This window comes from Triplophysa dalaica, chromosome 13, assembly GCF_015846415.1.
Source record: "Triplophysa dalaica isolate WHDGS20190420 chromosome 13, ASM1584641v1, whole genome shotgun sequence".
NCBI lineage: Eukaryota > Metazoa > Chordata > Actinopteri > Cypriniformes > Nemacheilidae > Triplophysa > Triplophysa dalaica.
Window position 1 is genome coordinate 16,401,353 of NC_079554.1, and position 15,280 is coordinate 16,416,632.

General features: G+C 35.8%; 1 protein-coding gene across 2 annotated transcripts; it reads right to left on the reverse strand.

Moving 5' to 3' along the window:
* Nucleotides 1–1,884: 1,884 nt before the first annotated feature.
* On the reverse strand, nucleotides 1,885–15,278 carry slc25a24 (solute carrier family 25 member 24). Of its 2 annotated transcripts, none has more exons than XM_056765168.1 (10): nucleotides 15,199–15,278; nucleotides 12,880–13,006; nucleotides 12,694–12,781; nucleotides 11,659–11,770; nucleotides 8,506–8,664; nucleotides 8,267–8,419; nucleotides 6,864–6,971; nucleotides 4,868–5,035; nucleotides 2,882–3,032; nucleotides 1,885–2,791 (listed from the first exon to the last, which is right to left on the reverse strand). In XM_056765168.1, exons 1-10 carry the CDS (start codon nucleotides 15,199–15,201, stop codon nucleotides 2,610–2,612), a joined length of 1,251 nt encoding a protein of 416 aa, XP_056621146.1. In that variant the 5' UTR covers nucleotides 15,202–15,278; the 3' UTR covers nucleotides 1,885–2,609. The 2 variants fall into 2 exon arrangements, with proteins under 2 accessions (XP_056621146.1, XP_056621145.1); XM_056765167.1 differs by lacking the exon at nucleotides 15,199–15,278 and adding an exon at nucleotides 14,094–14,589.
* Between the last annotated feature and the right edge of the window lie 2 nt (nucleotides 15,279–15,280).

Consider the following 15,280-nt stretch of genomic DNA (forward strand, 5'->3'; position numbering starts at 1 on the left):
CCTATTTTGACAATATTTTTATATACTATACATACGTTCTCTCTGGTTCTCGAATCTGATTGGCTGATAGCCTTGACATATTCCACCAGGATCGTCACTGGAACTGACTGTTGAACCGCTTCACTGACATGCTGTATCACTCCGCCACTAAAATAACTCGCACTATACTATCGTCGCAACTGAGCTACTTTGAAGAAGTTTGATAGCTAGCAAACAAACACACGAAGCAGTTTATCCTTTCTAGCATGTTTATTTCTGTGAAACTTTCTCTTTAGTTGTAAAACTCGGTACCGGAGGTTTAACTGATATGCTGAGTTTGGCGGAAGAAAGTAGTACCCCGTTTCCTTCAAAACCGGAGGGGTTTAGAAAACACTCCGATGTTGTTTCTGGTTTATCTACACATTTGTGCCGTCGAATTGATATAAATATCGCTCTCGTAGTCGTGCATGTAATCACATTCCGGATTAAATATTCAGAGGCTCTGGGCACAAGTGTTTTATGGACCCCACCCCCCATTCACACACGGTTGCAGAATTAAGTTTTAAATTAGTCTATAAGGTACTATGTGTATGAAACACCTCTATTCTATACAGGATTACGTTGACAAGTTAAAAAACTATGATCACAGCGTGAAAACATCAACACATGTGCACATCCTCAATCAAACAGGATTTACATCACGATTGCACATTTCCCAGCATACCGTAACTCACTGTCATCAGCAACACACACAACAACACACCTCTATAAATTCAGTTCTATCAGATTCTTCCATAATTCACACACAAACACGCCGAATTCACAAAACTGTTCTTAAGAGAAATATGAGAACTTAAGATCAATTATAGAAAGTCCTTAAGAATATTCTTCGGTGCAATTTTCAAATATTTTCATTTTTCTAAGAATAAACGGGCAGTCTTTGTCAATGATTATATTACAAAAGTAATTTGTCCATTTGTTAAACTTTATTTGTGTAAGCACCTCGCGACTCCCGTTATGTAACGTGTAATGTGCAGTGTTGGGTAAGTTACTCTGAAAAAGTAATTAATTACTAGTTACTCATTACATATTCAATAGTGTAATTAGATTACTGTCCAAATTACTCTGTCCAAAAAGTATTTAGTTACTCATTACTACTTATTTTCTATATCCTACATCAACCTTGATCATTTAAGTGATTTGAGGATAGACATGAAACGGCTTATTTAATTAATTCAAATAAATAATATTATTAACTGTCCAAAGTATTACAAAGGTGAGAATTATTTCATAATGTATTTAGTTTAATTACAGCAAAAGTAACTGTAATTAAATTACAGAAAACATATGAGTAATCCCTTACTTTCATTTTTTTAAGGGAAAAGTAATTAAATTACAGTAACTAATTACTTAGTAACTAGTTACACCCAACACTGGTAATGTGTTACAGTAAACTGCATTAGCGAGTAGGCTATGCAAGTTTACTTAACCTATATATTACGACATCATCGTGTTTGTGTAAACATTTTGCAATGTAGGCTATGTAAAAGCACTGTGGGTTATTTAATGATGAATGCTAAATAATGGTAAAGTATACTGTTCAACATTAAATCAATATAAAATAATTAATAATTGGCATGGAAGCTCGCACCAAATAAGTGTAAAAAAAACTCCTACCTTTTAAGATTTAGGACATGTCTCATTGACATTTTTTCAGTTCCTGTTGGCAGTTATGAGGCTCAAAACAAGTCAAAATAAAAAGCGCTGATTTCATTTAATGAAATATGTTCGTTCACACCTCATGGAAACCTTTTCCCTTTGTCCTTACGACACTTCACGTTTGCATTAATATGACAGATGTGTAAACTATTACTCTAAGGTGCAATAAAACATCACAACAAACTATTAAAATACAGCCTTTAATATAAACAAGAGCTTCTTAAACAAACAAACCGTTCAGGATAAAAGGCAACACATTATTTCCAAAGTGTACAATGGATGGGACTTGCATGTACTTCTGAACAAATTATAAGGCACATTTTTTGTCACAGTGCTAAACAAATCAATATCTGACAAACAAATCAATATCTGACAAACATGTGATTGAAAATTACATTATAATGAATAATCAACCCTCTGAACTGAAATCCAACCGTGGACTGAATCTGGACTGTTGTACTGTTTGTACAAATAACTAAATGTAAACTTTAGAGAACTAGGATTTTTATTATTTTGGTCACCGTTCCCAATTTTTGGGTTTCAGGTATTATAGCACCTGCAATCTCATACCACACAGGGACAGTGAAGTGTCTACTGGGGCCTCAATATATTATTAAAACATCATGTTTTAATATTAAATTAACAAATAATATGACAAAAATGGACGAAACTTATAGTAAAACCAGTATAATAGATCAATGTAAACAGGAATTCTTTAAGGGCACCTATCTCATTGCAAAACACCAAAATGGCTTTTTCCCCAGAGTTGATATTTTGGAAAAATAGTTGCACTTTGGTTGATGAACAAAACATGTTCTCTCGTCACGGACAGGCGGATAACATTTGTGCGACTTTAAACACATGCAAGACGTCACACACAGACGCTCCTCTCTCGCATACATGGACGTGCATCATTTGGAAATGCCTAATCCAGACCGCATATATTCATACACCACATAGCTGATGCTCACAGCTGGAATCACTTTCATGAAGTTAGGCAAGATTCCCCGGTACAGCCCAAAAAATCCTTCGTTCTTTAAGATCTTCTGCACTAGCCTGGTCATGGACACCTGCTCCGATCCCTCCATAGATGCTAAAGAAGTGTTCATAACATTTACAAAAGTGAATAATTTAGCTTTTAACACATAGAACAGTTGAGAACAGAGCTGTTGATTTACTGTACCCTGTGCCTGCATGCGTGTGCGGATCAGGGCGAGGGGGTAGCTTGCCAACTGGCCACATGTGCTGGAAACGGTTCCGCAGCCGAGAAGAACAAACAGCCCTGGGTTGGCAGTTTCTTTGGCATAGCGTGACAACCAGGCATTCTTGAGGGTCTGCAGAGTGAGTAAAATCATAAATGTATTAATATTTTTGCATTAATGCATGAATATCACATTCTCTCGATGGAAAGAAAAGCGCAGATATGCCAATCACAATTCATTGTTCATAGAAATCAGTTATTTTTTATTAGAATTAAAATGTTTGTATTACACTACTTGTTATAACTGAAAATATTATGTATACGTATGGTTTCAAATATTTTTGCTTTATTTGATTATACATAGTTGACTTTGAAAGTAATTTACAGTGGACTGCTACGCGTTAGATTGGCGTGGTAAATATTTATTCTGAATATCCCTGATTTTAAGATTGTTTTGGGGGTTTTGAAGTGATGGCTGAAACAGAGTAGGCCTATAGATAATCAAAGCTGAAGAAAAGAAGCTAACATGGTTGGAAAAGAAGTTGCCGAATTCATTCAAAGACGAAATCACAGAGTTAACAAGAGAATTTCAGCAAAATAACATACGGATTAAAGAAGGAAGCAAAGGAACTGACATTGTGGGATTTATGGAAGGGCTTTTGAAAGAAGCCTGCGGGATTACTAAACACTTGATAATTCTAAAAGCGCATCATATTTCATTTACGAAAAGTCAAGATCCATAGTGGTCAGGATTTTGCCTTATTTGAAGTGCTAAAAAAACGTCCTTCACATAATGTTTTTTTTTACAGGAATGACTGGTCACCCAGAGTCATGGTTTGTTGTCTCCACGCTAAATCCTGCCCCAGTACAGGACACATTACTGACCATGTAGGTAACTAGGGAAGCCTATCACATTTTTAACAGAAAGTAGGTCACAAACTTGAAAAACTCCAACAATGCCCAAAGGTGTTACATCTGGTTCAGTTAGCTGAAATATTCAGCAACTAGGTAGATAGTCTAGTCCACTGGTTCTCAAACTGTGGTACGTCTATCACTATTGGTACTTGAAGTGAAGTGAGTTTAATACACCTACATGATTGATAAATACAGAATATATCAGCTAATGTGCAATTTTAAAATACTTTTATGTATTATTTGTTTTTTATTTATACTTGGTCTCAGTAACTCAGGCGCATTACGGGCAGCTCAAACACCGAGCGTGAGCAGACAGGCGCTTTTGAGTCCCTCACTCTCTCTCTCTTCCAACAAGCTGCGCGCAAATTAAGTTTCTTATGTATTCCTGCACTCGACCCACTGTTTAAAGCTGTTGTTATTGCTGTAAAGTGCGAATTCAACATGCGTCTGCATCTACTCGATGTTAAATCAATGAAGCGTGCGTTGCGATGTATCTTTGACACGCAACTTTGACAAAAGCTGCTGCGGTAAAGTGTATGTCTCAGTTTGTTATACAGCTGTTCTCTTGATGTTAAAGTATACGTGTATTTTTTTTATCTTCTGTTAAATATTCTTGCCAGATTGTTTGTCTTTAACATAAGTTTGTAGGCTTTCAGTAATTCCCCACAAAGTAAATAAATCCCCCATAAGAGTTTACAGAGCCCTGTTAACAGAGCAATACAGAAAAGTGTTTTGTGTCAACTATTACTGCTGACTTTCTTGAAACACGGAAAAAACATGTTCTTTAGTGTGAAAATAGCTGGTAAATAAAGTGTTGGTGTTATTAAAAATACATTAGAATTGGAGGACGAGGTGTAAAGAGAAAGATTAACAGCTCTACTATAAATTTGAGTTTTTATTCATGTGATTTTCTATGGCGGTCATAAGGTGGTACTTGGAACAACACATTTTATTAAAGGTGGTACTTGATCTGAAAAGTTTGAGAACCACTGGTCTAGTCTAATTATATAATCTTGTGGCAGTTCCCCAGATAAAGTTTCTACTTGTACTCACCTCATACACTGCTAAATCTATTCCTGCATATGGAATAATGCCCAGGATGTTGGGAATGTAGCCTTTGTAAAAGGCCTTGACTCCTTCCTTCTTCAGAATCTTCTTGGCACAGTCAAACATTCCGGAATACTGACCGGTCTTCCCCAAAGTAAGTCTGGTCTTCATCACCTGCCATGTAAAAGAGTTAAAATTTAAATGTTAAGTGTAAGAAGTTTATACAACAAGGAATATAACAAGCAAATCATTTAGTCAAAAGTAAATTTACTCCAGTAGGAAGCGCTCCGGTACAACATTAAATTAAAAACAGAAAAGTGAAACTTAACATTGCCTTCAGCCAAAACGATTTGGTTAGATATACCCAAAATTAATTATATGTTCCACCACTAAAAAGACAACAGAGCCAGCCGTGAAATTCAGAAACACTTGCCAAATTAAGGCTGTGTTGGGCTGGTACATGAGCGCTGAGCGCCCGTTGATTACCTGGAGCTCACATTTCCGAAATCCTCCCAGCAAATTTTTAAATAGACGCTATCTTTTTTGACCAACTGCAGATTTGAACTTTAAAAAGATACATTCTTTCCTAAACAACTCAACAACATGTAGCTGTTATATTGCTTCACTGCTGTTCAATGCATTTCAGGAAATATAGCGTCATAAGTTCATACAAGTCACATCCCAATGAATCCTTGATAAAAGGGGCGGATCAAGGACACATCTGGGGATTTTATCTGTTCTTGTCTAGATGTGAACTTTGAAATGGAACAGTACTTGGGCTGCTACTGATGACGTTTCACAAGTCCACAAGAACACAGGTACAGACAAGAACGAATATTGAGAATATTTTTCTAGAACCAACCGTTACCATACAATTACAGAAAAAGTGACCAGAAGTGCAACCGTTACCATACAATTACAGAAAAAGTGACAGAAGTGCAACCGTTACCATACAATTACAGCAAAAGCGTGTGGGGGTGGGGTTCATTGGGACTCTTCTGTCAATAAACTAAAGGGGAAATTGTTTATACATTTGTCTATATTAGATATCCACACATCTACCATCCACACATCTACCACACTATCTAACCCTCCTTCTATTATAGATCAATATACAGATGGATATCGGAAAAAAAAACATACGATGAAAAGGTTTACTTTCATGCTGCCAAAACACTCCAATGCTGTCCAATATCACCATGAAAACACAAACTTTCAAAACTTTCCAAAAGCTACATTGGTGAATTACATTTGTAGTACAACATAGTGAAGGAATCATCAGTAGAATGTACAAAAAAGTAACTGACTGCTGTAAAGGCTTTATTAGCAAAATGTAATTGACATTAAGTAATAAAAATGCATGCCATTTGGTTCAAAGATAGCAAAAATAATATAAAATTACGGTAAAAAGAATGTGCAGAAAAAAGGTGCGTTCTAATCTATACAATCTTAATTGGATACTCATGATCAGGTAGTGGAAAGACTCCAACATCTAGCTATGTCTCAGATTGAGATTAGAATCAGCAATTTTTCAATTTTCACCATTCTTATCATGTCTTTTACTGTAAGCTGCTTTTGTTGCAGAAGAAAAATAGTTGTTTTACTATATTAAGGGTTTGGAACATTAGGTCTTGATTTTTGTCATGCTGTGATTAAGCATTTGTAAAAAAAAAAAAAGGATCTATAATTTTGGTATGGGGTAAGCTTGTGTGAAAAGAAAAATGTAAGGATATCGCCTATATATTGTTAGGCGATATCCTAACAATAGGATATCAATAGGATAACAATTAGGAAACTTGTTAATCGCCTATTGTGAATTTTGTGTGAAAACAACATGAATTGTGTTAATGGTATGGTCACAACAGATGGATGTTGTTCTAAAGTTTTGAAAATGTGACTACAGATTGGTCAAAGGGATGTTAGCAATTGAAAAAAAGCATGATAGTATGTAGATGATATAACATGTTTCTAAGAATATCTCAGAGAGAGTCTCATCTCTCACCTCCATTGGGTAGATGGCTGTCTGAGCTGTCGCTCCGGCCAGAGATCCAGCCATAAACCTCTCGTGCGGCTGGATTTGTCCACCTTCCTTTGTAAGCAGCTTCTTAAACTGTGAACAGAAAACCAAAATACATTTGCAAGGTTCATTTAACATGTAAATTTAACATCATAAAAAGGTTACTGGCTCTTCTGTCAATGACTAGTGTCAAAATAGACACGTGTCATTGACACGCTGGTTGTATAAAACAGTTAAGCAATATTACACATCACTGTTATACTAAATATCAGCTATAAGCACTTGGTTCTAGATAACAAAAAGCCTAGACACAAATTGCTTGTTAAATCTAATTGGTAGACGTTCTGCTAAAATCAAGGAGGAAGTGGTTTTCAGTTTTGGTGGAAGTTTGTGCGTTTCTTGGTAACGTGGGTTTTTAGGTAATGTGGGTTTCTAAGACGTTTATACTAGTGCATTTTCCTTTAAAAACGCATAACTCTTGCTACGGTTAGCCTGACATTTACAGTACTCCTGAGTTTTGGACCCCCAAAGACCCCCCGGAGACATTTGGAAACCCTGGAGACCCCGTTTTAGTCTGAAAACTCCAGTGTTGCGTTTCTGTGTAAACGGACGAAAATAGAGACTTTAGAATACGCAGATGTGGTTGCCCACATTCACTTACTGATGGGTCCTCTGAATCATTGCGTTTGCATCACTGATTCGTTAAGCCCTGGTCCTATGAGCCATTCCTCTACCTGAAGGTGACAATGATCAGCCTTGCAAGGAACATGTAAACAACAAGCTTGTTTAACTTCAAGCTGCGCTGCGTACAAGGATCAACACGTTAACATTACAGCAACTCGAGAGAGAATCAAGAGCTGTATGCTTCTAAATCGTGCTCTCACTACTGCTATGTCATCCATCGATGGGTCTGCGTGGTGCCTGATGAAATCAAACAAGCCTAATAACATGGATTACCTCATCTAACACTATAATATAGTGTATTATATTGTTGTATAGTATTTCTAAAACACATGTGGAAATTGCAGTATAAACAAGGATTGTTTTCATTTAAACACGCCGTTTTCGTACGACAACGGGTAATGTAAACACCTCCTAAATATCTGTCAAGACATCCATTTGTTGGTCATTCTGGGCTGTTTCACCAGGGCGTCTGTCTGCTAATGGATTTTCTTAAAAGTGTTGAAAAGATCTGTGGTAGACACTAATTTAATACACTTTTCACATTTGGTTAAACATAAATTATTTTACCTTTGTGTGCCAAATGACTAAATGTAATGTGAAGTTAATAAAAGTGTGCTTTATAAAAATGTTGCTAGAATTACAATGGTTGTCTTCATGCAGGTTGGTTTTAGGACTTCTGTTTATCACAGGTTAGGTTTACTCACCTGTTCATAACCCATGAACTTGATTGCGGTTTCTGGAGCGATTTTTATGACGTTGACTCCATTTCCTCTCCACAGAGAGGCCACGCCCCCTTCTTTAATCATCTGCTTGAACCCGCTAGACAGACTGATTTTGTTCGTTTTTGAAGAATGAACCTGTGAAAGGCAAGTTTTTTATCTTTAAGTTTGACTGACAATATATAGACACAATCAGGTATTGACAAATATAGCAAAAACTATACCTGCATAAAGACTTTCATTCTGTCCAGAGGAGCAGTGCCTGTTCGAGAAACAGCGCCTGCCACACCCCCAGAAACCAGCTGCCTCCACCAGATGCCGGTGGTCTTTTCTTCCTCTGTGAACTCATCTGGGATAGCTAGACTATCACCTATATCCAGCACCTAATACACAAGAGAGGTAAAGTCAGTTCTACAGTATGTTAAAGTTTCTTACCAAATGCTTTTATAAACAATGTATACTCCATCCTGTAATGTTCCTTTATGTTACTAAAAGTCCTCTATTATGCAAGTTATGAGTGATTAAATGGATATTTCACCCCAAAATTTAAATTCTAACATCATGAGTAAATTATGACTGAATATTCATTCAATAACATTCAGGTGTTCCAAAAAACCTGGTGAACAAATATTAGGTCATGCATCATTTATAAGGTTCATATCTGTGTGTGATCTCTGAGCAAAAAAAACATCTTTGTCTTAGTGTTGGATTTAAATATGAATATGAATTATGTTTTGTAGTTGGTCATATATGCAAACAATATGACAACATGCAATGAGGTAAGTTTGATTACCACAAATGAATGTAATCAACATTACATTACATATCAGCATGGTACTACCTTATTCTTAATACCTTTTGTACAACATTCATATATTTTGGTAACTATTGAACCTTCAGCAAGAAACCTTTGCTGTAATAAAGGTATTTCCAGTCAAGAGAGATGCAAAACATAATTTCCTCACCCTTCATGTCATTTCAAACCTGTATGACTTTCTTTTGTAGAACACAAAAGAAGATATTTTGAATAACATTGAACTAAACAACAATGGACCCCATTGATTGTATAGACACAAAACGACGGACAAATTCCTCTAATATCTTCTCTTGTGTTCTAGAGAAGAAAGAGAACCCTATAGATTTTAAACAACATCAGGGTAAATACATGACCACGTTTACATTAACAAAATAAACAGATATAGAAATCAGCTTATAAAAGAAACCTGTTTTCACATGTCTACATGCAAATCAATAAGCTGGTTACACAGAAAACCGCATAAACATTAAAATTGTTGGTAACTAGCCAGGTAACTCGCATTCATCTAGGTCACCATCGATAGTCTGTCTAGAAATTAATAATGCTCTGGAAATCGGTCAGAGGATGTATTTTTTTTATCTCTGTTCAAGTCTGCAGTACCTGCAAATGCAGCAATAGTATTTTATTTTAACGTTTCTACATTTACTGCATGATTCAAGACTTTCATGCATTATTTTTCTGTTACTTAAGTTTGGGACTTTTACCATTGCGCTGTCAGACATGTGAACATAAACAAAACTGAGAGATAACCGGTAAAGGTGTTTACATGCAGCGCCGATCCACCAATCGGGGTTTGCTTATGCCGTTTATTTACTTTCCCTGATAAAAGAAAAACGTTTCACCCGTTTACATAACCTTCCTTGTTGTCAGATTATTACGCATATTACGCATATTACGCTTATTACTGTGCATGTTAACGCACTCAAAGATGACACCGTCAATGAACTATCCCTTTAAATCGTTAGAGGGCCTAAAGCTTTGACCTCTATGAACGAATGAAGTGCAGAGAACCTACCATATCTACATCCGTCAAATATACATCTCCATCCTCAAAATCAAAAATGAGCTATTCCACCTTCAGCTGCTCCTGCAGCAAAGCTATAATGACTAACTGCAGCCAGCCCGTCTGAGAGCAATACAGACCTGCTGCTTCACCTGCTCTCCTCTTTCATCATTCAGATGGGTAGATGAGTAGATCCAGGGCTAATCCCAGGACAGTCTTAAATTAACTTGGTTCACTTGACTGTGAAGCTTTCTGCTAAACCTTTCTCTCTTCACGTTATTTCCCATTCTCTCATCACATTATTTGGTGGTCTGTTTCACCCAAATTTGTTGAAAATTCACATTTGGTCTTCAATATTTGAACAAATGTAGACAAAGCATGTTCTACTTTATATCTCATCATGTGAACATGTTTCTGCAATGGTTGACAGTTCCAGCTCAATTCACCTGCACATTAATCGCCAGTGTGACTTTACTAATTTACTTGTAATACTAAATCAACACGTGATTCCTTACTCTTCCTGTTCTCTGCACTTATTAACACTTTAGCCACTGAGAGAGAGATATAAATGTCAAGCCAAGCTGATTAATGGGCCGCATCATAAACCATAACTGATACCTGATTGTAATACACATACAGTATGAAGAATCTGATGATAATGCATGCTTGTCATTTGCAGGGCTGGGGAGGTTACTTTTAAAATGTATTTCACAACAGATTACAAAATACATGCTTAAAAAAGTAATCTGTAACGTGTTTTGTTAGATTAGACATATTTTGTAACTTAATCTTAATACTAAGGAATACTAAGGTACATAAAACAAAGGGATCACTAAACAGAGGACTTGACTTTCCTCTGTATAATATTTTAAACAACTGCAGTCTTACAGTTTTCCCTCAATGGACATTATTATTAGTCCAAAATTATGAGTGTGTGTATCACATTTTTAAGAAAAGAAGTTAAAATTGTGAGTTAAAAAAAAATCACAATTGTGAGGAAAAAGTCAGAGTCGCAAGTACCTTAAAAATTACTTAAACTAGACACTCACAAGCAACTATCACAAAACATGAAAACAGTTGTTGATCATTCAGTTAATGATGGACAATAAAGATTCAAGGATATGTAAATGTTTTAATGTGGCAATAAGTATAAATTCAGGCAGGTTGTCTTCTGGAGCATATTTAAATTTATATTATGTGAAATAGCTTATTCTGTTAAAATGATTCAAATTTTGCATACTCGGCAAGATGTATGAAACTTCTATAATGCTTTTGCAGATGATTGTCAGAGTCAGAGAATCAAATATTGCTGTTCACACTAATTGCCTGTAACAGTTTATAATATTGTTTAAATGAAATAAATGACATTAAGATTCAAAGTAATCACTTTGTTAATCTAAAATAATTTTTGGATGTAACTATAATTTGATTAATAATTTGAGTAATGAAATACAGTTACTCAAATTTTGTATTTTAAATACATAACTATGTTACATGTATTTTGTTACTCCTCAGCCCTTGTCATACGTAATGTTTGTGTAGTTATGTTCAACTTACAGTGGAGTGTTTCCAATAGCGTATGATCTCCTGAATGTCATCTGCTGGGTTAAAGAGGAAATGTTGTCTCCATTCATTCCAGTCAACAGACATGGTTCCATCCGCATCAATACTGTGGGACACAGGGTCAGTTTAGAGATAAAATTCAGTTGGGTAAAGAAAACACAATGTGTTCAAAATAATATTGCAATTTAAAAAATTTATGTTTCATGCTCTCGAAAATAGGGGATACGTTTTTTATTCATAGTGTAATTTTTTTCTATGTGATAAATGACATTAGGATATAAGGCATTTCTTCATAATATGTTCTTTCATTAGATTGACAATTGTCGCATAACTCCAAATCATCTAATGCTGCTAATCCTCTTTTTCTCTTTGATATTAAAGGCATGGTTTACCCAAAAATGAAATTACTGAATCACTGTACCTGTATACATTTCTTTATTCTGTTAAACACAAAGAAAGATATTTAGAAAAATGTTAGCGTCTGAGATTTCAGAGGCATTAGAAAAAATTTAATGGTTGGTAAAGGTGTCCCTGAACTGTTCCTGAAATATCTTCTTTTGTGTTCAACAGAACAAAAAATACAATATATTTTTATGGTTGACAATGGTGACCCAGAAATCTCAGTTGCTAACATCTTTCCAAATATCCTTCTTTGTGTTCAACCAAACAAAAAAATGTATACAGGTTGGAACAACTTGCGGGTGAGTAAGTCAAGGAAGAATTTAAACAGGGACTGGCAAAACACCCTTTACTGCATCAGCAATTATATCTAGAATGACCTTTAACCTATGACACAATGCCATGCTGTCAAATAAAGAATCGAAGAAAACCAATAACTTTTCAGAAATTCTTCCCCCATCTGCAATAATTGATCAGCATTTGAACCAGATTCCACACCAAAAACCTATTTTGAAATTATTGTCGGATGATCTGTACGTGCAAAGCACCCCAATAGTGTGAATTGTCTTGGTGTGAACAGATAATTTGTTGTGCATTTTGTTTTTTGGTGTAAATGGATTTTCCGAGTACCTGTAGAGGATCTTCTCTGCATCTTTATCTGACAAGTTTATCCCGAGGACTTTAAGTGACTGCTGAATCTCTTTGGCTTCAATGCGACCTGCATAAACAGTTAACATTGTTAATTTTGTGCAAATTCTACCTTTTATTTTCCGTGAGTTTCTTCATTTTTGTTTGAATCATCTCTTTAAATCACACCATCGTTATTCTTGTCCAGACTCTTGAAGGTCAGTTGGAGTTTTTTTTCATGTTCTATGAGATACTTTGAAAACTCCTCAAAGTCCAGGACCTCGTCCTTATCAGTGTCTCCAGAAGAAACAATTTTCTGTAAAAGAGAAACACAATACAGTCAGTGTTATTCCTGTAAATCAAATCTCTATCAACAAATTATGCACAAATCTGAATCAAAAAATCTACTCTCAAAAACAACACACAGAGCAGAGTTTCTCTGAAATAATCCTAAACTTTGAATTCTGCAACCCAGGCTCTTTCTAAATAACATGGGCTACTCTATTTTTAAATGCAGAAATGTTTTTAAAAACAACATTCCCTGTGAGAAATGAATGAAATATACAAAGGTTTGTGGAAATTGTCAAACCCAAAACATGACATAGAAATCATGATTATATATATATATTATATCATATAATCATGATAAAAATATATTACTGTACTTGTGCATATTATTCTCTTGTGTTTAAACTTTGACACTGCATTTCCTTATAAGTAAGGTGGGGTTGTGTGATTAAATCTATAGATGTCAAAAAAAAAACTTACTGAACTGCCTTCCTAGACCGCATTTTAGTACAGAAAAGCTGTCTAGAAACCCACTAGGTTTTAAGACACAGCCTGTATCATCAGTCTCAGGTAAGTTATTGGAATGTGGGTTTGTTTGATTATGACAGGAGTGTCTTGACCTCATAAATACCTCACTCTTCCGGTTTACAGTGACAATTTCTTATTCTATTAAATAAGAAAAGGAAATCGCTTATTTTAGATTGGAAACACGATGATAAAAGGCAGCAGTTGTCGTAGTTATGACCAAGGGTGGCTCTATAAAATGAGTGTTAAATATAATGCCATGGCCATTTTTTAATTCAAACTTAAACAGCACGTGTAGTACATAAATCAGACATGAGGTTGTAAACGAGCAAAGGAAGCAATGTTCTGTCATGTCTTTATAAAACGTTAAATTCTTCATCTCACCCGCAATATACTACGCCTTTATAGCAAATGTCAAGCAATGTAAATACGGAGAGGAGATTGTGCTTGGTAGGAAATGTCCAACAGTGCAAGTCTGTCAGCATTTAAAGGCTTAGAATGTACACTCTATACAAATACGTTTTTGCAGTATAAGGCAAGCCATCCAACAAATATAAATGCAAAGGCAGATTTTGTTGAACTGGATTTACCTGTGCTTCTCCTTTTCCCAAAGAAAAGCCCATGGAGGCGAGGCCTGTCTTCAGCTCCGAAACATCCACTTTCCCATCTTTATTTACATCCAACTTCTCAAACAACTCTTCGAAACTTTTCGTGCTTTGGCCCCCCATGCATTGCGAGTCGGTAAACACAAATTTTCGTAAAGTGTGATACATTGTGACGCAGGATGTCAATCTGTATTTTTTTTCCTTTTTTGCCGCACGGGATCCAAAGATCGCGATGAAACCACGGAAGAAAGCAGAGGTTGCCTAGCACCGATCCTCTCAGTACGTGTTATGCGATATATCACACTAGCGTTGTTGCTCTTTATTACCGTAGTGATCTTCTGAAACTCAATAATACTATCAGTTTTAACGGGTAGAGGTTGTGTCTCGCCTTAGAGAAGGAGGGGTTACAATTGATATCTTATTTGCCTGCGTGACCTCCTCATTTCCGAGACACACCCAAATGTTTGAACAAGCTTCTGCCAGCCAACTCTTTTTTTTCGCCTTCAACTCAGTGGCAGGAATTGCTTAACACATGTAACATTGAGAAAATCCGTATCAACTTCCCATTTTTATTGACATACATACACTATGGGCGATGCATGTACACGCTATACACATGCAGTACGTATAGCCTATATGCATGATATTTTTATCCTTATAGTTTTACATTTTCGTCTGTATATGAGACAACTTAAATCTTCCCTTTTGTGTGTTGAACAGCTGTCGAAACAAATCCACACACCGTCCTAAATATAGTACGTTACCACAGTAGCTAGAATATGAATAGTGTAAACATAGCTTCAGTATATGAATAATATTATTGCAAGACAAATTGAAGAAGCAGATATCAATAAAAACAATGGCTCCGGGGAATAAAGAATATTAATTGATAACAAGAGGTGATGCTACAGCACTTTTGAAACAAAAATATCGTGATGTGACTCACTGGGAAACCAGTAACTAGCAAATTGTTATAGAAAAACTAATAACAATTGGCTTATCCATTCTGAATTTCTTTATTCCTTTATGAGATTTATTAAAAATCTGATTAAATATGCTTAAACTCTAGTGTAAAGGTCTCAACACATACCATCTCAACACTAGAGGTCCTCAAACGTGTGTTTATGAACTGCAGTACTGCTCAGCGATCATTGCCAGCTTTACGACAACTT